This window comes from Spinacia oleracea, chromosome 6 (assembly GCF_020520425.1).
Source record: "Spinacia oleracea cultivar Varoflay chromosome 6, BTI_SOV_V1, whole genome shotgun sequence".
Lineage (NCBI taxonomy): Eukaryota > Viridiplantae > Streptophyta > Magnoliopsida > Caryophyllales > Amaranthaceae > Spinacia > Spinacia oleracea.
In genome coordinates, this window is record NC_079492.1 from 147,273,359 (window position 1) to 147,299,055 (window position 25,697).

General features: G+C 34.0%; 3 protein-coding genes across 4 annotated transcripts; 2 read left to right on the top strand and 1 right to left on the bottom strand.

The window, feature by feature from the left end:
- Positions 1-489: 489 nt before the first annotated feature.
- LOC110781766 (tRNA (guanine-N(7)-)-methyltransferase) lies at positions 490-5,088 on the bottom strand. Its single transcript, XM_021985816.2, has 2 exons — positions 4,873-5,088; positions 490-1,513 (listed from the first exon to the last, which is right to left on the bottom strand). Exon 2 carries the CDS (start codon positions 1,461-1,463, stop codon positions 705-707), a length of 759 nt encoding a protein of 252 aa, XP_021841508.1. The 5' UTR covers positions 1,464-1,513; positions 4,873-5,088; the 3' UTR covers positions 490-704.
- Positions 5,089-13,800: 8,712 nt separating this feature from the next.
- On the top strand, positions 13,801-24,340 carry LOC110781765 (pentatricopeptide repeat-containing protein At4g17616). Of its 2 annotated transcripts, none has more exons than XM_021985815.2 (6): positions 13,801-14,070; positions 14,779-17,160; positions 17,354-17,435; positions 17,550-17,651; positions 18,546-18,815; positions 24,179-24,340. In XM_021985815.2, the coding sequence occupies exon 2, from the start codon at positions 14,959-14,961 to the stop codon at positions 17,074-17,076; it is 2,118 nt and encodes a 705-aa protein (XP_021841507.2). In that variant the 5' UTR covers positions 13,801-14,070; positions 14,779-14,958; the 3' UTR covers positions 17,077-17,160; positions 17,354-17,435; positions 17,550-17,651; positions 18,546-18,815; positions 24,179-24,340. The 2 variants fall into 2 exon arrangements, with proteins under 2 accessions (XP_021841507.2, XP_056687496.1); XM_056831518.1 differs by lacking the exon at positions 24,179-24,340 and adding an exon at positions 19,343-21,025.
- Positions 19,518-24,756, top strand: LOC110781763 (peptide methionine sulfoxide reductase A1). The gene is made up of 2 exons (XM_021985814.2): positions 19,518-21,590; positions 24,179-24,756. Exons 1-2 carry the CDS (start codon positions 21,054-21,056, stop codon positions 24,428-24,430), a joined length of 789 nt encoding a protein of 262 aa, XP_021841506.1. The 5' UTR covers positions 19,518-21,053; the 3' UTR covers positions 24,431-24,756.
- Positions 24,757-25,697: the final 941 nt, after the last annotated feature.

A 25,697-nucleotide genomic window follows, 5' to 3' on the forward strand; every position in this document is an offset into this window, starting at 1 on the left:
TCCTACCCCAACGGATTGTGTCTGAAACTGCCCAAGAAAATTCATCTTGCGTCCGCCTTGGCGCCTTGTGTCTGTCTTCCATAAGTAAGGCTCATGTATAACCCGTCCCACGTATGAAAAAATAAGTAGGGGCCAACCCGGTTACTCGTGCCAAATTTCAGAAATTATGTCTATGTACAGCAATAGCCTATTGGCGTGCCTTTGGTGTCATGTCGGACTTACAATAGACTCGGGCCGTGTTGGCTCTGACGACCCTCGTGCCAGCCCGGCTCTAATACGGATACGGAGTAACAAAAAAAGCCTTGATAAAAGTTATCAATAAAAGTTTGACCTCGGTTGGCTGGTAAAATTCTGAATAATGGTACTGAACTACCCAAAAATCTAGGGTTCAAAAAATTGATTTCAACTACTGTACTTGTATTACCTTCAATCTTAGCTCTTAACAAAGAATAGACTACCTGCAATTGAAGTAACCTCTGGGACTGAGGATAATTGTGACCTTAAATCCAAAACCTGTCTAGTAAAATAAAAATAAATTCAAAACCCAAAATCTTGCAAAATAGCATAACAAATCCCACACCTCAAAATTGAACCTTCATTTTTTTCAGAATAGCACAATATAAACTGAACTACTCCTAAGAGATGCAAAACTGATTCAGATCCAATATTCTGCTAAAAACTAAAAGGGCATTCAAAGTTACAGACTAACCAGACAAAGCAATCCGTCTGAACACGGCTTGAAAAGTCAGTCCCCCATTTCTGGCAACCTTCTGCCCTTCCTCAGTAGCAGATTCCAAGAGCTTAACTACAGGATCTGCTTCAAGTTCTTCATCTGTGATATCCTCAAACATGGGATGATTCTTGAGACACGTCCTCATCCAATCTCCCAACTCCTCAACATCTGTAATCGTGTAGATGATCCCTCCTTCTCGGAGTACGTAAGCATATTCATCTAGCAAGAACGGGCTGATTACTCTTCGGCGATGATTCTTCTCTTTGAAGTGTGGGTCGGGAAACAAGAAGAACATCTTTGATAGTTGACCCTTTTCAAAATAGTTTGGAATGTATTTCATGGAGTTGGTCCTTACCACAGAGACATTCTGGTATTGACCCGGGTTTGTTGTCCTCAACCCCAAAATCCGTTCCTTTACATACTCTTGCACCTTATCCCTAATCTCCATTCCGATCATTAGCTTTTCGGGGAACAAAGTTGAGAGGCTAATGAGAAGCCCTCCAAAACCACAACCTATGTCGGCGAATTCGATCCTCCTAGCATCTCCAGATCGGTCGGGAGAAGGGAAAATTTGAGGAAAATGAAGCGAGTAGTCAACATGATGGGATGAAAGTGGAACAGGGAAATGAGAATCGCTTAACGGATTACTGTGCGCTCGGGCTCGGTAAAATCGCTTCCGAGGCAAACCTGTTGACTTGTTTACAGTTGGATTTCCCTTGCTCTCTGACATGCTTCTGGCTCAGGATGATTGATTGGCTGAAAGTTGAAGCTTCAAAATGTCTGCAGAAAGTAACACCCAAAAAAAGTTAATTTGCAGGGAAAGATAAAGACAGATAACCAATTACACCATTCACCTGCTTTTCAGCAAGAACATTACAGAAAAAATGGCTAAACAGGAAATGGTCCGGTTGAATACACTGAAAAAGATATATGCAAATTTCACTAATCCACGGTAATATAAATGAGAAAAAGAGACGGATACTATGGGTAAGTGAAACGAAGGGATTCAAAATTATGGTTGCATACTTGCTCTTATATCAGTAGATGCAGTGTTGTAGGGAACAGTTTGGTGTAAAATCTATAATGACTAGTTGACTACTAAGCATGAGCGAAGGTCCAAATTCAACATTGTTTCATTAAATCCTTCCTTTTCTAGGCTGGAAATACTTATCCTTTTTATTAAGTTTCGGGTAATTCAAGCAGAAATGACAAAAAAACATGCTTTTGGTTACTTCTGTGTACTTGAAAAAACAAAACTGGTGGGATTATACACCAAAGAGCACTGTAGTTGGTACTGGGAGCAGATTTGTGCTGTAAAGGATAAGATGAATAGTGTTTTTACTCCTGCTCAGTTGGGGGAGGGACTGAAGCCTACACGGGATAGATGCAACTGGGATAGTTTTGTCTGGGAAAGAATTGCCATTTCCAAAGAAATCTATTGCCTGGCTACCCTTCAAGCAGCAGTTGAACACAAAAGATACAGTTTGGCATCGTTTCAGATAACAGATAAGTTGTGCCTACTGCTTGGAACGGCAGATGAGTCTCAGAACCACATCTTCTTTGATTACTGGATTGGTTTTAGGTACGGTTTCAGGAATCTAAGCGGTCTAATCAGAAGTGTGAGGAGAATCAAGTGTTCACTATTCAGGAAAGGTGTGTTTAAAGCTTGCTTCATAGCTGTCATTTATCAGCAATGGAAAACCAGGAACACTGTCCTATGAGATCGACACTTGAGCTCCGTTTGGTTTGGTGTAAAACGTTTTAAGTTAAAAATGATTTTCCACGGAAAGCATTTTCAAAGGAAAAACACAATTCAAACTAGTTTTCCTTTGTTTGGTTCCTTACAAGAAATTCATAGACAAATGGGAGAAGATGTGTGAAGATTGATGGGAAGAAGGAAGAGTGAGGTAAAGAGGAAAGGTGGAAACGTAGAAAAGTAGTTCTCTTCCTTTCAAATGGAAAAGGTTTTTCCACCTTTGAAGGACTTCTGGAACCGTCCCATGCCAAACCAAACAATGTAAAATGATCGAAAATGGGAAAATCATTTTACATGAAAACGTTTTACACCAAACCGAACACTCCCTTGATGTATGTAGATAATTTTGTAAAGAATGTAAAGAGTGATATTAGATAGAGTTACCGTTGTGAGTTCTAGGATAAGTGCTCAAGATAAAACTTGGTTTGACAGCATTTGTCACTGAGTTCTTTCCTGGTTTTTTATGTATTGAGTTTGTTACTCAGGCTTGCTAGCCTAGCTGTTTTAAGAGTTCTCTGGTTTTGTTCCATGGTCTATTTTAGATGGTTTGTGGCGCCAGTTTACTCTTGATTGTAAATGGGTGTTTGAAACTATAAATTGCAATAAAAAGTCTTACTTGCTTACCATAAAAATTTAAAAACGAAAAGAATTTTTTTTTAAAAACCGATGCTTTCAACCTGTGTTCACATCACAAATGAGTTCAGTTAAATACAAAGGACTATGCAGCCGCATCAAAAGGGTAAAGGAAGCATTCCCATGGCTTCATAATAAGACTTAGTTTAGTCAAACACCAGCTTTATTCTCAACTCTAGCTGAGGAGCAACCTATATTTACTTCCCCCTTACCAGTTACCACATGGCCAGACCCCTCAAGGCCTCAACCCCCAAGAAAGTCTTTCTTAAGAAGTAAAGATGTTCAGGGCTGCCTTGTAACATATAGCAATGGCAACAGGCAAACAATTGATCATACAAACGGAAACACTGTAAAGGAGAAAAAATATAAACAAACTATAGATTCAAAACTATAAGTTGTTTGTGACAATGGTGCTCAAGTTATACATTACGAACGGGGACTGGGAAGCCAGAGAAGATAACAGAATAAAAACTGCCAACATTACCAACAGTCCCACCCTCAGTCCCAGCCCTAAAAAGGAATCTAAAAGCAAGTCTACACATTCTTTCAAGAAGATAGTAAAAATCCACTACATGACGAATTGGTGCCAACAGAATGTACTCAAACAACATACATATAAAAGTTCCACCAATATATTTTAGACATTTGCAGGAAACTCAACAAAGAAAGAGAAGTACTCAATAAAATTTGGAAAACCTTACTCAAGACTTCAAGAGTCAAGAGCCGGGAACGAGAACAAAAACCGGTGAAATTGAGAGCCTCGAGGGGAAAAAAACAAAGGCACCTCCAGGAAATTTATTAATTTTATTGGGAAGCAGATAGGCTTTACTGCTTTAGCATTGGATAGTGCTAGTGGTGCTACACTTTCAAGCAGCTTCATTAATTAGCAATAAAACAAACTTGGGTAAGTTTTTTACCATAATCATGGAGTTTTGTATTCAAACAGATTATACTGATTTCTAAACGAATAATACTACAGACTAAACCAGCATTCAAGGTTCATTCAGAAAACTAATTCATATGGCGGTCAGAAAAGGAGGGGTTTGACAAAAAAACAGTTGCATTTGTTAACTTGAAATCACTTCCAAATGAAGCTTAATTCAATAATTTAGGCCATTAGGGGCTTTTTAGCACAGAGGCGGATTCAAAAAGTATTACTTGTGAGTACAAAGTCTTCAAACACATATAATGAAACTAATACCATGATCAAAATTCCAACTTACAATTAATAATTTGGTGCACAAGTGCAAATTTCAATAAAGGAAACATGATTTACAATTGTTCTCGACGAGTTTTCATGTTTTGAAAATGATTTTTACTCAACGAGTGGTCTTGAACCAAGCTGGTGATTTTTGTGACTTTGACAGATGGTCATTCCATAAAAACTAGCTCTAAACCCTTCGTGTTCAAACTTCAAAGTCTAAAACTGTGCTATAGCCCAGAAATATACATATGAACATTTAACAATCACAATTCAGAAATCACAACAGTACTTGATTAATTTGACATAATATAGCACAAATCATCCTCTTCTGTACCAACAATTTCAATTTCAATTGACAATATTTCTTAAAAATTCAAAGACTTCAACCCTAACTCCCTAAACAACAAATAAATCTACAATAAGTAAAAACCAACAACAAAATATGAAATTTAATCTGATAAACTGAATATGAAATTCTGAGTTCAATTAACTCGCAATACAATTACTAATTAGTTAGAACAAATAAGACAACATTTAGCAGATTACCTTAGAAAAATTTGAATAGTAGACTTGTAGAGAAGTTGAGAAGACAAAGTGGCCAGATCTAGGATGCTCCGTGCGCGTCGCCGGTGACCGGAATCCGGTAGTGGCTGCCGTTGTGCGTGATAGAGTGAGAGACAAATGGGGGACAAGGGTTTTTTATTTGAAAGACAAATAAAACTAGTGAAGAGTTTTTTTTTTTTTTTTTTTTTTTGAAGGAAACTAGTGAAGAAGTTGTTCAAAAGAAATCGGCTAATTTACACATAGATCGAAAGTCGCACAAGTTTTTCATGATTTGTTATTTTGTTGGTATCGTTTTCTTTTTTCTTTGGCAGGGAGGGCGCTCAGTCTGGAGCTGACAAGTGTCTATGTGTACAAAAACTAAAATTTTGTATATACTAGAATTAAGCCCGTGCAATGCACGGATCAATACATAATTTGTTATTTTTTTTATGGGGTAAAAGTATTAAAATAACAACATACGATATCCTGTCACGGGATTTGAGCCCGTCATAAATAGGCCTTCGTTATCAAGTGCGGAAAGAGTGTAAGGTTGGATTTTGAGGTTATTAACCCCAAGAAGCCATGCGGCCATGTTTTCGGAAGCAGGAACATCAGAATTTCCACCCTTACCCATAGTTAATATTTTTGTTTAGAACTTAATTAAACAATTGAGAATGCTTCAAACTTTTTTTTGGGTGATGGATGAGAAGTGACGATGCTTTGTTTATATAGGGAATTATAGCAATGAGTTTTTAGTGTAAACTAAAATACCTATAAAGTTTATCTTAAAAACGTATTATTGATTAGGATAATAATTATCCTATACTTTTACTGATAATATTATTCCTTATTATCTTTTATCAGTATTTGACTACTATTATATTCAATTTTATCTCATTATTTATCATTTAAAAATAAAATTAATATTTAATTATGTGACTGGACAATCCTACGTGGACGCTCTAAAATCTCTCCAAACAACTCCCCTTTATATATATATATTAGATTTACATTATTAGATACGTTAGAATATAGTTAACAATCTAATATAGAATATCCAGATAATATTTAAATATAATCTACAATAGAATATTAAGATCTGATTGTTTCAAATATAGAATAAGATTAAATTACCAATATATTGTTATTCTTAAACATTCATATACTATGTTAAATATTCTATCTCTTATTTACCAAACATAAAATTATTCTATCTCTGCTATTTTTCCTAAAACTAAAATTCAGATTACTTTATATGTTACTCGATTAAATAAAAAAAATGAATAATTATTACGAAATAACAAACATACGGAGTACTCTATTTGCTAGGACATGTGACTGTATCAATTATTTTGAAACAAATGAAGTATGTTTATTTATTTACAAGGACCAACATATTATCTAACCCAATTTACATTTTTGTTAAATCAATATATACTTTTAATTGAATTAGACATACTTCATATTCCTACTTCCGCTCCCGAATGATCTTTACGTTAACTATTTGCACCATAATTAAATGTTATATACTATGTAATATTATATCTCTTATATACCAACAATAAAATAAAAAAATCTATATATATTATATTAAAAGAGAGAAAATCAATGTGGTGATGACAAATGCAACTCATTGAATGACCTCTCTTATAGATATATAATAAATTAAAATAAAATACTTGATTCTATAATTATTTTGTTAACATTTACCTCAAAAACATATTTGATTCTCTTTTCCTGAAAATAAAAAAACATTTCATTTTATACATAGGGAATATAGTTTTAAATTATATATATTTTCTATATTTGTTATAAAAAAAACCAATATAAGATTATCTTTTTATAAAAAATTAATCCATTATACGGAGTACGTTGTATATTTTTATAAAAATTCAAGAGTAGTCTACTATTTGTATTTCGTACTTGCATAATTCGAACACAAATAAATTAGAAAATCATTCAAATACGAATAAGAGTTTATAAAAAAATTACATTAGTACTATATAATATTTTAACAGCTAAATGCGATAATTATAAAAAGTTATTGATCGTACTATTTATACGTAGTATATTTAGCAGCTAAATGAGATAACCATTATTGATTATACTATTTTGTACGTAGTATATTTAGCAACTAAATTCGATAATTATCTACTACTTTAAAAAAAATATGTAACTTCTTTAAACATGAGCAAAATTTGTGTAATCTAATCTAATTTATCTACGTAATTCCTGAATATTTTAGATGCAACTATTTGATTTTTACACTATAGCTATTATATTCACACATACCTCTACTTTTTCTGTTTTTGGTGATTATTAATAATTTATGATGAACATAGTCAAGTACTACTCCGTTGTATTTTGTTGGATTTGTCTAAATACTTATATAATACTACCATTTTTTTAAATAATTTTTACTAATTGATAATTTAAGATATTAATATCTGACAATGCTGCTCCGATTTACCTCTTTTATAAAATTGTTAACTAATATAAAATAATTTACCTAAAATTATTTTTGATAAAATAATTAATATACTTTGTATATATTTTACCTAAAATCTTCCAATTACTTGTGGTAATAATCGATTATAATACGAATTACTTATTTACCCATGTCAATAAATTTCTTAATTTAAATATATACTCCGTACTATACTAAAAGAGAGGCACCCAATTTTTTTAATTCAAAAATAAATTAGAAATCTTATTTTTCATTTCCTGAAAATATTTTAGCAAAAACTAATCCTCAATTTCTCCATTAAATATTTTAAATCACAATTAAAATAATAAACGGATATTTCATGAAATACCCCCGAGTTTTGCCTTAATTCACTAAATGCCCATCAAGTTTCAATAATTCATAAAATACCCCTCACAAATCACTTAATACCCCCAAATACCCTTCAATGACGTCATCATCCTTAATTAACTCAATTACCAGCTAATTAACCCACCCATTTACCCATTTTTTTCTAATTAACCCATATTTTGGATCATGTTTGGTTTATTTACTCCATTACTTTAATCAGACAACCAAATTACCAAATACTCCACAAAAGAATTTTAAAATTCAAAATTCTTTTACCAAAAAAATGATGTCGGGTCTAGGCAGTGGCAGATCCAAAATAATATAATAGTGGGTAGAAAAAAATCTTTATTTTAGTGGATGCAAATTGCCAAAGTTGATTTTATTATTAAAAAACTACAAATTTTCTGATTTTTTTAAAAATTTATCAAACATATACATTCAAATGGGGTCAAATTAATGACCCCACATCTTAAACACTAGCTCGTCCCCTAGGGCTAAAGCTAGGTTTGAGGAGGGTGTGGATACACGAACGGTAATAAACAGGGATATAATTGTTTTCTGCATGTGAGGCGGGGATTAGGACAGGAATGAGTGTCGTACCTATCGTGGTGGCGGGCAGAGGATGCGAGAATTTAGGGACCAACCCCACCCCGATTCGAAGTTATCTCTAGCTGATTAAAGTATATATGGTGGGGATTAGTGTTAAATGATCTGGGTAATGATTTAGATGATGGGGGGAGTATTAAGTGTGTATTATACTATTAAAGTAAAGAGCAGATGAGAATAACTTTATGCTTAATTGAAACATGTGATGAAAGGGGAAGAAAGTAAATTTATTTACGTACCCATATTTTTTTTTCAAATTTTAAAATAAATAACCAACGGAATGGGGGGAGTAACATATCTATCAATTATAAATTTTAATAAGAAGATTATCTATAAGCTCTATGTTAGTGATACTTATCTATAGCTGTAGTTTAGATATGCAAATTTAATATTAATATTTTAAACCGTGCATCGCACGGGTACTATACTAGTACTCTACTAAAACACAGGGCGCTCAGTCTGGAGCTGACAAGTGTCCCTGTGTAAAAAATATATTTATTTTTTAAAAAACTATTTTGTTAATATATTTACATTATTAGATACTTTAGAATATAGTTAGAAATCTAATATAGAATATTCATATGATATTTAAATATAATCTACAATATAATATTAAGATCTTATCGTTCCAAATATAGAATAAGATTAATTACCAATATACTTTTATTCTTAAATATTCATATATTATGTTAATTATTCTATCTCTTACTTATCAAATATAATATTCTATCTCTGCTGTTTTTCCTAAAAATTAAAAGTCTGACTACTTTATATGTTACTTGATTAAATTAAGAAAAAATGAATAATTATTACGTAGCAACAAATATAATCTATTTATTATGACATGTGACTGTATCAATTATTTTAAAACAAATGAAGTATATTTATTTACAAGGACCAACATATTATCTAACCCAATTTACATTTTTCTTAAATCAGTATATACTTTTAATTGAATTAGACATGCATACTTCGTATTCCTACTTCCGCTCCCGAATGATCTTTACGTTAACTATTTGCACCCCATAATTAAATGTTACATATTATGTAATATTCTATCTCTTATTTACCAAAAAAAATAATAATATTATACTAAATGAGAGGAAATTAATGTGGTGATGACAAATGTCATCTTATGGTTCGACTCTCTTTTAAATAATTAAAATAAGTAATCTAAATTTACTTTGTCTTACATAAGGAAAAATATACACCCCATGAAAATATTATTCACTACTCTTAAGATCATGTTAATAATAAATATCCTATAAAGTTTACGTAAAAAAATTAAATTACCAGTATATTTGTATTCTCAAACATTCATATATTATGTTAAATATTATATCTCTTATTTACCAAATATAAAAATATTTTATCTCTATTTTTCCTAAAACTAAAAGTCTGACTACTTTATATGTTACTCGATTAAATATAAAAATTGGAATAATTATTACGGAATAACAAACATATATACTCTTATTATGACATGTGACTGTATCAATTATTTTGAAACAAACGAATTGAAGTATGTTTATTTATTTACAAGGACCAACATATTAGCAAACCCAACACTTTTCTTAAATCAATATATACTTTTAATTGAATTAGACATACTTCGTATTCCTACTTCCGCTCCCAAATGATATTTACGTTAATTATTTGCACCATAAGTAAATGTTATAAATTATGTTAAATATTATATCTCTTATCTACCAACAAAAGAAATTCTATATCTTCTATTTTTTCCAAAAACTAAAAGCCTCGCTACTTCGTGTGTTACTCCATTTAATAAAAAAGATAGAATAATTATTACGGAATAATAAACATACTATATTTATTATGGCATGTGACTGTATAATTATTTTGAAGCAAATGGAGTATGTTTATTTATTTACAAGGATCAACAGATTTATATAACTATATTACATTTTTCTTCAATAAGTATATACTTTTATTTGAATTAGACGTACTTCATATTCATATATACCTCCGTTCCTGAATGATCTTTACGTTAACTATCTGAACCATAATTTAAGAACGTTGGTGAGTATGTGATGATATATGCGGGTAACAAATAGGAAAATGTGTGACTATAAGGCTATGTTTTTTTCGACTTATTTTGACTTATTTTAGATAAAATAAGTTCAATTAAGATAAGTTCATAAAAATAAGTTTTTTTCATACATTTTTACACAAATAATTTTATTTCAGACAATTTTTTTCCAATTCGGATAAGTTTAGTGATTTCAGATAAGTTTAGTTAAGTTCATATGAGTTCATATAAGTTCAGATAATATAAGTTCAGACAAAATAAGTTGAATAGAATGGTGCTAAATAAATCAACAATGCAAGTGGGTGAAAACTAAGTATTAAAGTAGTGTGAGTGAATAATTTGTGGTTAGCATACTCCTATAATAAAATATTGTTAGTTGAATGTTGTGGTGGGAAAATGAGGGAATTTATGTAAAATTTATATGCTTACAATGGAATAAACCAGAGTGGAAAGAACTTTTAGGAAATGACTAAAACATAAAGCGTAAAGATCTTAAGTGCATGAACGGAGGTAATTGTAGAAATGATGAGTTTAGAGAATGTTTATGTCACATCTATGCTAGCTAGAAGGGCAACGGAGAAATATAGGGATACAATATTAGTCAATATAACAATAAAGAGATTTGCTCATTCTACATATTAATTTAGTTTGTAGTTTAATATAGTACTCCCTCCGTTTCTTTTTGTTCTTAACATTTGGCTTTTTACACGTTTATTAACGACTAATTAATGTACATTGAGATTCCTCTATCTTTTTTATGTAAACAAGGCAAATTACATTTATTTATAATGTTTTCACTTTTATCAAAATTCTGATATGATATTGAGAAAATGAGAAATTTTAATGTCCCAATGAAAAAGTATGAAAGTTAAAATGACCCGATGAATTTAATTGGTTAAAATAATCATTGAACACAAATTTTGATTAGAATATTAAAGCATTTATGTGATAATATAAAAGGAAATGTAAAGAACATTTTGAAACATCCAAAAAGGAAACGTAAAGAACAAAAAGAAACGGAGGGAGTAGCTATTATAGTAAAAACAAGTATTACTAATCTACACTTGATAATGTTTGGTTTATTTACTCCATTACTTTAATCAGACAACCAAATTACCAAATACTCCACAAAAGAATTTTAAAATTCAAAATTCTTTTACCAAAAAAATGATGTCGGGTCTAGGCAGTGGCGGATCCAAAATAATATAATAGTGGGTAGAAAAAAATCTTTATTTTAGTGGATGCAAATTGCCAAAGTTGATTTTATTATTAAAAAACTACAAATTTTCTGATTTTTTAAAAATTTATCAAACATCTACATTCAAATGGGGTCAAATTAATGACCCCACATCTTAAACACTAGCTCGTCCCCTAGGGCTAAAGCTAGGTTTGAGGAGGGTGTGGATACACGAACGGTAATAAACGGGGATATAATTGTTTTCTGCATGTGAGGCGGGGATTAGGACAGGAATGAGTGTCGTACCTATCGTGGTGGCGGGCAGAGGATGCGAGAATTTAGGGACCAACCCCACCCCGATTCGAAGTTATCTCTAGCTGATTAAAGTATATATGGTGGGGATTAGTGTTAAATGATCTGGGTAATGATTTAGATGATGGGGGGAGTATTAAGTGTGTATTATACTATTAAAGTAAAGAGCAGATGAGAATAACTTTATGCTTAATTGAAACATGTGATGAAAGGGGAAGAAAATAAATTTTTTACGTACCCATATTTTTTTTTCAAATTTTAAAATAAATAACCAACGGAATGGGGGGAGTAACATATCTATCAATTATAAATTTTAATAAGAAGATTATCTATAAGCTCTATGTTAGTGATACTTATGACTTATCTATAGCTGTAGTTTAGATATGCAAATTTAATATTAATATTTTAAACCGTGCATCGCACGGGTACTACACTAGTTTACACATAAATCGAAAGTCGCACAAGTTTTTCATGATTTGTTATTTTGTTGGTATTGTTTTCTTTTTTCTTTGGCCCCTAATGCTTACGAACCCCTCTCGAGTTAACCGAGTTATTCCGATTCATGTTAGCAGACTACATACTTTTCAAAGTGTTTTTATTGGGATTGGACTTTGAACACAAAAGTTGAGGTTGGAAAATATAATTATCCCCACTAAACCAAGCTTAGCTTGATTTTTATGCACTTTACAAATTCGTTATTTACAGATGGAGTTGATTTTTCATTTGTGTTTGGTGTTTCTATGGTCCGAATCTCAAACTTTTAAAATACATGTGTTTGGAGTACTTTGATTATCAATAGTGATATGGGTGAGAAATCCATGATATTCACTATTCATAAAGAGGGTGTTTTCCAAAGCTTCCCTTTAAAAGCTCTATATTGGTGTTGCAAGCCATCTAGGGTTCAAACCTCATTGCTTGTATTTTTTGCATAGTTCTTTACGGAGTACTTTCCTTTTCTTTCTCTTTTCTAGTACATGTATATAGCATATTATAGCATGCCTAAGTTATACATCATTCAATCCTACCATATTCACGTATTTATTGATGAATCATGTAATGCTTGTCTAATTGTTATATACTTCGTATATATTATTTTGCGAAGTTCAGTTTTTCAGGTTCTTTTTCCTTATCACTCTTTTTATTTGCTGATTTCATTTTGCCGATTGATTTCAATATCTTGGAGGATCGCACGCAATCCAACAACTAGTGAGATATAAGGGTGTTACAAATTATAAATGGGCGCGAGTGAATTCTAGAGATATGATCTATTGTATACAACCCATCGATTTTTCCCACTAGGTCAACTCCTTAGAGTACATGAACATTTAGACGCATCATTTAATGATTGCTTAGAGTGGATGAATTAACATTGTTTGGAATGAGCAATTATCTTAAATTTGTAACCATATTAATTGTTCTAATAGAGGGTTAGGGTTGGTTTTCAAAAGATCTTGGTAATTTAGTAAGCTAATGAATTGATTGTGGAGGTAATTCGATTTCTAAAACCTAATTTTATTTGTTTCTCGATTCAACTAATTAACTACTATGCTCACCAATCCTCCACCATCATATTGTTTGATTAATTGTGGTGTCGGCTATCATTTGTAGGGGTGAGAAATAATGTATCTCTATTTTTTGCTTTAATCGTACCTATATGCATGTTGTCATCATATACTAAAAATTGTATCATGTGATTCTCTAAAGAACCGCGCACGTATATGCACTATTTTCAATCTTTTTCAAGTCCTTACTTTCAATTTTAAGATGTACTCGTACTTAGTCTTCCTTTACTTTTATTTCTCAGTTATTAACTTAATTTTTTAATCCGTAAAAACCACTCCAAATGCATCAAAATAGATATTGCCATCAAATTATTGGCTTTTGAAAAATCCTCCAACTATTTACAATTATTTAGTAATCCATCTACCTATCTGGTCCCCTCAAAAAAATAAAAATAAAATACAGAGTAATTTCTGCAAAACAAAAAAGGAAAACTCCAAAATCCAAATGAACTTTCCTTCTCCTCAAACTCCAGCTCGCAGCTGCTTTCATCTCCAAACTACCTTGGCGGAACCCTAACTACTCCCCTCTAACAAAACCGCCACCTTCTAGTTGTATCACAACCTCTATTCGGCGGCGCCGCCTCTGCCATTGTGGATGAAAAACCTAGAGTTTTCAATTTTGGGGAATTCCAACCACCTCTCCTTCTCTGCCGCTGATATTCTCGGTGTTGACGACAGTGTATAACTTCTTTTCCTCATTTATTTTCTTTATTTGTCTATTTTATACCGATTTTTGGATTTTGCTGTTGAATTTAATTGTATTCATAGATAATAAAAAAGGTGTTTAGTCTCATGTGGGGATGATAATTTTGCCTGGTATGATGTTTCAAATGATAGAATCTTATTTAATATAGTATGTTGGGTTTTTTGTTGGCTCATGTCTAATTATACTCACTTCATCATTGTAGTTGAAAATCATATTATCCTTTTCATGAGTTTGATTGAATAGGAAGTTGGGCAATTTTTTTGATTTGAATTATGGAGTTTGAGGAAATGTAGCTGGTAGTGGTTTAGTTCATGAGAAGACAATGTACTGGGTTAGAACCCCTGATGTCTTAAAAAAATTGATGAAAAATTGACAATACCACTGAACCACTTCCACCAATCAGCCTAATTTCACTGGTTGATGTTTATAACCCTTTTATGTTAAGATGGAGAACTATGAAAATGGTCCTTTTCTCCCTTATCCTGGCCCTTGGGTCAGGTTGGGTGTGCCCTCCTGTTGTGCTCAATATAGTTGTAGACTTGTAGTTAGGTAGATTTGGGAACTTAATTTTGTTGATTCATGCCCAATTTTTATCATTTGATTTAGTTAATGAATTTTGATGCTAGTTTCAATTTTATGCATGCCCGCATAAATAATGTTGCTGTGGAATGTGTAATACAGGCCTTTGTAGTATGGAATGAGCTAAATGAGGTCAATATCATCACATGTATCCAAGATTTTATGAGGCAGGGCATTCACTATATTTGATAGATGATGGAAAATGTTCTTCATGGATACATTTTACAGTATTACATGTGTGATGTGTCTACATGGCATTATACTTGGTTTTAAGTGATAAGTATGTATCAACGGTTGATCAAGTTCTCCATCTTCAATTTACTTGTTACTTCAAACATTAAAAAGGCTGTATCAGGAGTGATCCACAACCCACATATCAATAAATCTTCCTTTAGAACTTATCAGGAAACGGATTTGTGTTATCGACAATGTAATATTGCTTGTCTCAAGCGATTTTCTACTTACACTGAGCAAGCTGAGCTATGTTGGGAAGGTTCTAATCATGATATTATGTTGAAAAGGCTTGAAAGTGCATTGTTGGATTGCAAAGATTATGAGGTATGGGCAGTTTTTAGCAAGTTTAAGAGTTTGTATGGTTTTCCTCCTCCTGCTGTTTTGAGTAAGGTGATCTCTGGACTCTCCTACTCATCTGACCACCGCTCACTTCCTAAAGTGTGCAACTTAGTATTTAAAATTGCAAAAGAAAATACTGAATCACTTCAGCATGATAGTTTGTCTAGGCTTTGCCTTTCACTCGGAAGAGCTCAGATGCCTGTCCTTGCATCGAAAGTAATTAGACTCATGGTGCAGAGAAATAGTGCTCCCCCAGTGGATGTGTTGTGTTCTGTGTTTATGCATATGGTAAAGACTGAGGCTGGCGAATGTCTGGCATCGAATACCCTACTTGAAATTTGTGACCTCTTCCATCATCTTAGTGCAAAGAGATCTGAATGTGCCATGTTAATGAAGCCTAGTACCACAATCTTCAACCTTATTCTTGAGGCTTGTGTAAGATCTGGATCATCACTGAAAGGAAATAAGATAATAGAGGCAATGGCACGAATAAGAGTAGTAGCTGATGTACACTCCGTTCTTCTGTTCACTTACATTTATGAAATGAATGGTCTAAGGGATGAGTTGAAGAAGTTCAAAGAGTATGTAGATCGAGTTTCTTTGCCACTTTCTCGACATTATGTTCAATTCTATGACAAGTTATTGAGCTTGCATTATGATTTTGATGATCTTGATGCTGCTGCCAGACTTGTTGCAGATATTTATCTTCTCTGGGGATCACGTCCTCAGCATCCAACTGAGGACCTAATGAAGCCCTGTCAAGTACCTATTGGTCCCCCATATTTGAAAGAAGGTTTGAAAGTACAAGTTATGTTTGAGTTGCTGCAGAAGGATTTTGTTGTTCACGCAAAAGGAAAAGAGGAGTATGTAGTTCTTGAGAACGGAAAACTTGTCCTTACCAGTAAAGGGTGGGCACGACTAATTATAAAATACAAGAAAAGAGAAAGGATTAGTGAATTGTCGGAACTTATTGCTGCAATTCAAAAGAAGACGGGTTCAGATCAAGAAGGCAGTCTCTGCCGTGATGTTATTCATGCGTGCATTTATTCTGGTTGCCTTGAGACTGCTCATGATATTTTGGATGATATGGAAATGGCTAACATGTCTGTTCCCACCTCAACATATATGTTACTGTTGAATGCCTACTGCAGAAAAAATATGTCCAAGGAAGCAGAAGCCCTGGTGAAACAAATTAAAAGGATTGGTCTGCTCATCAATGCATCTGATGAAATGATGGTATCTAATTGTATTACAGGTGTACTAAATGGAAGTGTGGTTGAACCAATTACCGGTAGACAATCAGAATTAACTGAATATTTGGTCCAAGAAATGAACGGGGAATATAAATCTTCGTCTAAAGTTTATGAGCTGAATTCGTCTATGTATTTCTTCTGTAAGGCCAAAATGATGGAGGATGCTCAGACAATATACAGAAAAATGCAGGAGTTAAATATCCCGCCAACAGTGCAAACTTTCGCGTACTTGGTAGAAGGCTACTTATCTTTAGAAATGTATCGGGAAAATACCATCTTGTGGGGTGACATCAAAAGGTTTATGTATCATGGATGTTCACTTGCAAACAGGGATTTGTATGAGTTACTGCTGTTAAATTTTCTTCGAGGAGGCTACTTTGAGAGAGTACTGGATGTTCTTTGTTGTATGAAAGAGCAAGCTATGTATACTGATAGATGGATGTATAAGCAGGAGTTTATAAGGCTTCATAAGAATCTTTACAGAAGGTTGAAGGCCGCAGATGCTACAACTGAAGCACAAAGATTGAGGCTTGAGCATGTTAAGGCCTTCAGGATGTGGGTCCGCAATAATTGAACCGCATTGGGCTGAGGCAATCTGGTTTGGTTGACAGAAAGGTAGACAACCTAGCACTTGGTTTGTAATTAGTCAAGCCAACAGGTAGATACAGATTCATTTCTTGCTTTAAATGCAAGTTTTTAGATTCTCTAATTCTACTATGAGCAAAGAAACTGTTCGATCTGGTTTTACTAACAGTAGTAGCTTTGTGTGTTTTGTCTTTGGCTAACCAGTAACCAGTTCAAACTTTATTGTGCGTTTAGACTTATTCTTAGTGGTTTGAAATTTATGTCAGGTTTGGCTTCATCTAAGAAAATGGGCTTCTAGTATGCAGTTCATACCAAAGCATCCAGATTCCAGTCAACAGACCGTCTCCAGTAAGACACACATTTAGTCATATCTTGTATTTGGTTTTCACTAGTGCTATTTTCATGATTAGTTATCTGTTGCATCTATCTTTGTTGATTTTGTCTCTTGGTGTGGAACTGAAGCCAGCCACTTTGACCGTGGTACTAAATGCTGCAAGCAGAAGTCAGACAAATGGCAAACAAATGTCAGCAGAGTCTTAAACAGATTCACGGAAACCTTTCCAGGTACTAGCTCCCGGTACTCTGTCTGGCTACAATTTTATTATTTTATATACAAGCCTTTAGTTAACTTTGAACAGATGGTAGTTTTATAAGGCTACGACATAATTAGCATATTCAAAGTTTTGTCTAGTTGAATTCAACTAACATGCTCAAAGATATGACAACTGTAAATAAAAATAATTAAGAAAAGTGGAATTCAACTACTATTACAAAAGAAGTACAAACAAAACATTACCGTTGTTTGTCCTTTTTTGATATGGATATGTGCTTTAAGATGGCATTAGAGGATTAAAAAACCATTATCAAGTTGATTATTCTTGTCAACTTTATGGCCATGATGAAACATATGAACCACTTGAGCCATTCTTAACTAGATTTTGCTGATAATGCTGCTGCTGCTTCTGATTATCATATAATGTTTGACCATAGTCAAAATTGATAAGGGTTGACCAAAAAACTCAGACATGTCCAACAATTTTTAGATGGAGGTAGTTTTACTTCCTTCATTTGAAAGGTCGTAATTCTGAAGAACAATATTGAAAGAGGTGTTACACTACATTAAATAGGCTTTTTACAAGTTCAACAGAAGAATCCATCATGTTATATCACTTATATGGATTATGGAAGTCGTCATCAACTTCTTTTCCTTTTTAAAATGTATTTTTGAAGAAAAATATCCCAATACTCCGTAGATAGGATTTGGTAGGTTGGTGGCATTTTCTTAATGATGGTTTTAAGGTCAATCTTCTGTGGAATAGGTAGTTGGTCATATATAGTTTTTTTTTATTTCTCACAGCTGAATTGGACAGATTTAGCTTATTCAATGTTTTAAAAGATTACTTGGGTTGATCTCATTCCAAAATGCTGATGCATGTCGTTGTTTCTTGTGCGTTTCAGCTTGTTGCATCAGTGCAAGCATATGCAAGCACACTCAGAGCAGTACTATACACCGTGATTGGTTCAATGAAAGCTATTTCTCAGACGCTAAACGGACGACCTCAAGAGTGAGCTCCAAATCACTCGGTGAATTGAATTAGTCAATACTCACATCAAACTCAAGCTTTAGATAGCAAATGACATCAAAGACTCCAACAATCAAAATCTGCAAGAATGCAAGTTAGACTTTACAATCCAACCTACAAGAAAGTCCAACAACTTGCGTGACAGGTGAGGCTATGAGCAAAATTAAACATATGAAAGAAATGTCACATATGTGTATGAATTTTGGCTAATTTTGAGTGGTTTGGTGAACCCGAAGTCAATTGAGTTGACAAAAGCTCTTTCTAACTTGAGCGATTTTCTTTAATATTGCTTAAAGACCGTTAAATTCTCAAAATACGCCACTTTATAACATATTTTCCTCCATACCGTCCACGTTGGAAGAAAGAAAAGTAATTTTTTTTTTTTTCCGATTCAGCACAAAACCGCCAACTCAAATGGCGGTTTTGTTTTAAAACAAATCGCCATTTGAATTGGCGGTTCGATGATATAAACCGCCAACTCAAATGGCGGTTTGTTTTAAAATAAAACCGCCTTAGCATGTACTCTGTACAACATATATGAGCTTTTTTTTTTGTTTGGTGAATATATAAGCTATTTTGTAGGAGTACAAAGTATCTCCTACACACATGTGCCCTTATCATGCGATCAGTAAACTATTTTTTTTTTTTTTAAATATGGTGTTATTTGTGCAGGTCTATTTTCAGTTTTGAATCTTAAAACCTCTTCTACAAGCTTGGTGAAACACCCTTACTGTTGGTTATAACCAACTTGTACCATAGCTGTCTTTGTTAACTCTCCCCCATATCTCATTGTTTTAGGTACTCCCTCCGTCCCGGAATACTTGACCTGTTTTCCTTATCGGGCCGTCCCTTAATACTTGACCTGTTTCTAAACATGTAAATATTCTAACAATATTATATTATTTCTCACTCCACCGCTATTAACCCACCTACCCCCTACTCCATACAAAAAATAATTAAAAATTCAACCCCTACTCTCCCCCAACCTCACCTCTTAACCCACCTCCCACTAACTACATTAAAATAATACCCTACTATCAACTACTATCTATTAAATTAAATAAGTCAATTCAAAACCTTTAAATTCTGTGCCGGTCAAACCGGGTCGAGTATTCCGGGACGGAGGGAGTATTTGTACTAGAGATACCTGGCCTAACTTGCTTGTGACTTGTGACTTACTCTTATTCAAATTTGGCTAGGCCATAACTCGGTTTGTATGAGCTTAACTCGATTTTAAATTCAGAACTTCTATGCTAATCTAATGGCACTAGCCGCACCACCGAACTTCAAAATCTTAACCAATACTCCTTTTGTCCCTATTTGTTGAGGTAGGTTACACGGTTTTTGCCCCATATTTTCGCTTATTGCGTTGAAAAGTCAAACAAAGTACTAAGTACCGGCAATAATGACAGTAATTAATAAAACAATGACAATATTTTAATACAATAATAACAATATTTATGCAAACGATGACAATACTTATATATAACACTTAATACACAACACTTTTACCCATTAATTTAATATGCAATACTTTTACCTATTTATTTAAACGATCCCTTTACTTTTTCTATTTCATTTCATTTCCTTTTTTCTGGGTGATTGACAGTATTTTAATATAACAATGACAATACTTATATTACCGTTGACTATATAACAAATTAGCAACCATTTCACACATTTATTTAAGGGCCAACCAACTTTTTCAATTTCTTTTCTTTTACATTCTTTTTGGGGTGGGTATGGGGCAAACACCCGTTGGTGGACAACGTTGTAACCTAACTCCTATTTGTTTGCCTCATTTGTTATATTAGTCCGTCCCTAAATATAGTCCCTCTATCGTAAATGTTTATGGGACTACAATTTTACTCTCATATATAATACATTTGGCACACCACTTTTGAATTTTCTCAATTCTATTTACTCATTTCTTAATGAAGCACATTTGTTTTAAGGGACGAACAATAAGGGACAGAGAAAGTACTTAAACACCTACAAAAATAGAAATGATATTTGGTCAGATCGTTTGACAAAAGATCCGGACTACTCATCCAAATATCAAGGAGAGGGAAGAGAGAGAGACAAAAAGTGATCTATGAATAATTGAGCACCACGTCAGTCAATCCAACCACACACAAACAAAATTGCCAAAATGCAAATTGTCCCTACATTCCACCCTCACTCGATAAGGCTTACAAAATTTCCCATCAACATTTTCCAGAAAAACCAATCCTACACACAACCAACATTTCTAGATTAATCTTTCCCCATTTGCAATTTGCACCCCTGAAATTAATTTTAGGCCACTTCCCATATTCAATTTCTTCAAGAACAATTCAATTCCTTTGACCTTCCCAATAAATTATCTTCCACGAAAAAAACAATGTTGAAAACCATAACATCATCATCTCCATCCCTCCCACTTCTCTTCAAATTCAATAAATCTTCATCTTCTTCATCCTTATCTCGTTGTCTCTCTTTCCCTTTCTCAAAACCCTCAAACCCACCAACACTTCGCACTTTCTCTGTTCTCAATTCCTTCAAAAACCCCATGAACAACCTCCTTGGAAAACTGGGTTTTGCTTCTAGAACCCCCGTAGAAGCTTCATTGGCGGATTCTTCTGCAATTGCGCAAGGCCCAGATGATGACTTGCCTGCCCCTGGTCAGCAGTTTGCTCAATTTGGGGCAGGTTGTTTTTGGGGGGTAGAATTGGCATTTCAAAGGGTGCCTGGTGTGAGCCGTACTGAAGTTGGTTATACCCAAGGGCTCACTCATAATCCTACTTATGAGGATATTTGTTCTGGGATGACTAACCATTCTGAGGTTGTTAGGGTTCAGTATGATCCCAAAGTGTGTAATTATCAGGATCTTCTCGATCTTTTTTGGGCTAGACATGATCCTACTACTCTTAACCGTTCAGTAAGTTCCCTTTTTTCTTGATTTTTCATTGAATTTCGGAACTTTTTTTTACATTTTTTGGTTGATTATTTTCTGGGTTTTGAGTGTTTCATTGGTTGGTACTTGGTAGTATGTTCATGGGGTTTTCAGATTGTTGTTGTTAATTAATGTGATTATCTGTGTGTGATTGTGTTATTTGATGACTTTGAGATATTATGTTACCGTTGGGTTTAAGAATAGTTTAATCTTGGCCATCATAAAAAAAAAGTTCAATCTTAGACTTGCTTTGTTCTTTTTCTTGCTTGGTATAATTCTTGCGTTTTCAGTTCAAATTTGGGGTTTGAGTTTGCTGTAATTTGCTAAGATGTTCGGAGAAAAAGTTGTCACCGTTCTTAATTAGGTATTGATCTACTATTTGATTTTCAAACATGTGGCTGCTAAATCAAATGATTGGGAGATTGCTATTGTTGAAACTTGAATGTATGCCAAGGGTTTGTAGTGAAGAATTGCCCATGCTTGAGATTGGAATACTGAAGCCTTTATGTTCTGAAGCTCACAGTGTATTTCTGAAGGTTCAATTCAGCTGAAAAGTTAAATTTCTCAAGAAAAATTTTCTGAAAAGTTGCGCGTTGCTGAGGGTATTTTTGGAAGTGTATATAGTGGGCTAAATGAAGCATGTAGCACATATAATTAGTTGATTACAGAATGATGCACAAAAGTGTCATATACTACTTTGGTTTTTATAATTACAATAGTTGTGAGAGGAAGACACTTTTTCTTTTGAGGAAAGATGCCAATGAAGTTTTGGATAAGAGGAATGGAAAAGAATGGTGTTTCCTTGAGTTTTGTTGCATATCCTTTGGTTTTACACTTTTACTTGAAAATGGAAACATGAGAGTTTGAAGAAAGGATGAATGTCTCAGTGTCACACTGTTCTTATACGGAGTACTTTGTTAATCATTTTTCTGCCTGAGTTGCTTGTATGTGAAGGGCCTTTATTCTACTGAATGGTGAATAGTTGAATACCAACTGACTAACATTTACTTATGAGAGCTGAAATTGTCGATTCAATAGCAGGAGCTCTGTAATGCTAGTATAGATGTTAATATAACTTTAGCTATGGAAACCATGGTATTTATATATTGACTTGTATCCACTGACTTTAACTTTAGCTGGGGGAGAATGCTGGTTTGGCTGCTGATTGGAGTTTCTAGGTAGTATTCATTGTATCATTCATGTGGGGCATCATCTAGGTGTAGTTGAAGATGTTAAGAATGATTTATATGCACAGAGGCTAATGTTGATGGTAAAGGAGTATGTAAAAGAGACTAATGTTGTTGCTAGCCATTGTAGATTTAGGTGTAGTAAAGATATTTGGTTTTAATAAGAAGGATGGGCGTTTGAGAGTTCATGGGAAGCAAAAAGGCTTTAAGTATTAACTTGTTGAATCAGCCCTTCATTTGATTTGGGACAGACTCGATCAATGATTTGACGCATTGTTGGTAATACGTAGTAATTCGTGAAATGAAATCATTCCTAGAAACTCTACTGCTTTTTAGTTCACCAAAGTGATATAAGTAATGCAATTGCATAAGCACAAAACTGAGCAACTAGGGGTTCATGCTTCATGGTGACCTAGCTTTTATTACCACAATACAGTGATTACCAATGGGAGACAAACAGATTATGTCAAAAAAAAGGGGGGGAGACAATGACTTTCATGTTGAGACATACCAGCTAGTTCAACTGGTTGTTGGAATGTTGGATAGTGCCTGCCAATAGACGCGAACCAGGCCTTTATTCCTATTGGTTTTATGTTGGTTAAGGTGGGCCAGGTCTTTGGCCCTGTTCTTTGAGATTTGGCCTTAGCATGGATAGTTGAGAAGATAACAACTTGAGTTACTTGACATCTTGGAATATTTGTGCCTTTGTTTTTACATGGTTCATTGTTCAAAATTTAAATCGCTCAATGCTTGAGATACTATGTTCTCGAGGCATGCAAATCACTTGTAAATTGCATCACCCCCATGAACCAGAATCTCCGGATTTCAGTTTGGCCTTAATATACTTTTTCTTAAAAAAGTTTCATGCTCTTTTTTATGCTCTCATCCTCTAGTTTCTTCTTTGTCTCAGTCTCCTTCAAAACAGATAGCCCTCAGTTTTAAAATATCAATAGTTAAACTTTTGAAGTGTTGCCCTTCTCATTCTTCGTTCATGTAATTATTCTTTGTACTTCCTCTGGGGCTGAGAAGGTGAATACGAGGTATTAACTATTAACTGTTAACTGTTAAGATGTGCAATCTTATTTCTTTTACTCCCTCTGTCCCAAATTTCTGCACCATATTGACTTTTTACACTACTCACCCGCAATCCACTTTGACCATATTTTGTTTCTAGTATACTTGCAAACCAAATGTTAGTGGTCAAAGTTGTGCATTGGCAAGCGTGTCTAGTCAAACTGGGGCAAGTAATTTGGGACAGAGTAGCACTAGCTACTAAGGGATTTCATGAACAATAAGATCATATTTTTCTTACATTTGAGAGGGGGGGGGGGGGGGAGGGAATGCAGAAGAACTGTTTTAACTGCTTGACCTGTTTTTACGTATCAGGGGAATGATGTAGGGACACAGTACAGATCAGGAATATACTTCTATACACCTGAGCAAGAACAAACTGCAATTGAATCAAGGGACCTTCAACAAAAGGTTTTAAACAGGACAATCGTGACCGAGATTCTGCCTGCAAAGAAGTTCTACAGAGCTGAAGAGTACCATCAACAGTACCTTGCTAAGGGTGGCCGGTTTGGTTTCAGGCAATCCACTGAGAAAGGGTGCAATGACCCTATTCGATGCTATGGCTAAATTCTGTCAAGTCTCGGGTACTTAGTTAATTACTCATACAGTCAGTCATACTTGTTTTGGACCCTTGTTTTGGGTTAGATTATGCCTATAAATCTATAATTATGTTGTATAGAAAAATTCAGACTGCATATTTTGCTGGTGTGAGATTGCTGTTGGCTCATACAGGTCACAGCCTTCTTGTATCCATTTACGTTGACTTTTATTGACTGATTACCGATCTTTATGTATAATATACTGCTTGTAAATTCAATGGCATCTTATCTGTTTCAGGAATAGCATATATATGTATAATATACTGCTGTTATTGGATGATTCCTTTGTCCTAATGTTGATGTTCATGGATGTTGCATTTCCCAGCGTTTATAATTGCAGCACTTTCACAGGGTTGTTAAAAGTTATAGTGCCAAAATCAGCACATATCAAAGTTTTAGTGCCACGTACTTGTCTGGACTCTTTGGAAATGCATTCAAATATAAATATTTATAAATGTCTGCCTTGTTATATTCAAGTTGTCTGGGCCCTCCTACTCCTAATACATTTAAACTCAACTTAGATAACTTTGTTCGTCATAACTCAGATGTTATAGATGCGGTTATTAGGGATCCTTTAGGAAATGATGTCGCTAGTCGCTCTTACAATTTGAGAGACATAACAGCCCTTCTCGTAGAAGCAATTTCCCTCCGCAAGTTACTTTTAGGAATTGAAAATCATATTAGACATGTTTTCATTGAAGGAGATAATTACTAATTATTCAAATTTTATAGCAATGTGCTACTTGTTCGTGGAAGGTTCAGTTGCTTATGGAGGATGTCAACATCTGCTTACATACTTCACGCCATGTATATCCTAGAGCTAACCGTGCATCGTACTATGTTGCAGACATTAGTCATCACATTCATACCTACCAAGATATAGACCCACTAATCGATATCAAATTTTCTTACTCCTTTGTTTTCTTATATAAATTAAGATGTAGTCTCGAAAAAAAACTATCTTAATTTATGTTCACTTGTCTTTCATTAAAAATAAAAGTTTACAAACAAATAGCGCTGGGTAGGAGAGATAAATCATGCCGGATGAGGAGAGAGGTAGGGCAAGAAAAGGGAAAGTGTAATGTTCCAAATATAGTAAAGTAAAAGGTACTTGCCTCAGTGAAAAGCTCTTTTCCGACCCCCTTTTTCCTGCGGTTGGCTGACTCAACAAACCAATGAAAGTAAGGAGTACCGTTTTCCTTCAGGTTGGTTACTCCCCTAAACAAGTAGAGCCT

Excerpts from the sequence above, each read along its gene's own strand:
- LOC110781765 (XM_021985815.2), top strand. The coding sequence starts at position 14,959 with ATGTATCAACGGTTGATCAAGTTCTCCATCTTCAATTTACTTGTTACT.
- LOC110781766 (XM_021985816.2), bottom strand. The coding sequence starts at position 1,463 with ATGTCAGAGAGCAAGGGAAATCCAACTGTAAACAAGTCAACAGGTTTG.
- LOC110781763 (XM_021985814.2), top strand. The coding sequence starts at position 21,054 with ATGTTGAAAACCATAACATCATCATCTCCATCCCTCCCACTTCTCTTC. Across the intron at positions 21,591-24,178 it reads CTACTACTCTTAACCGTTCA|GGGAATGATGTAGGGACACA; the intron begins GTAAGTTCCCTT and ends TTTACGTATCAG.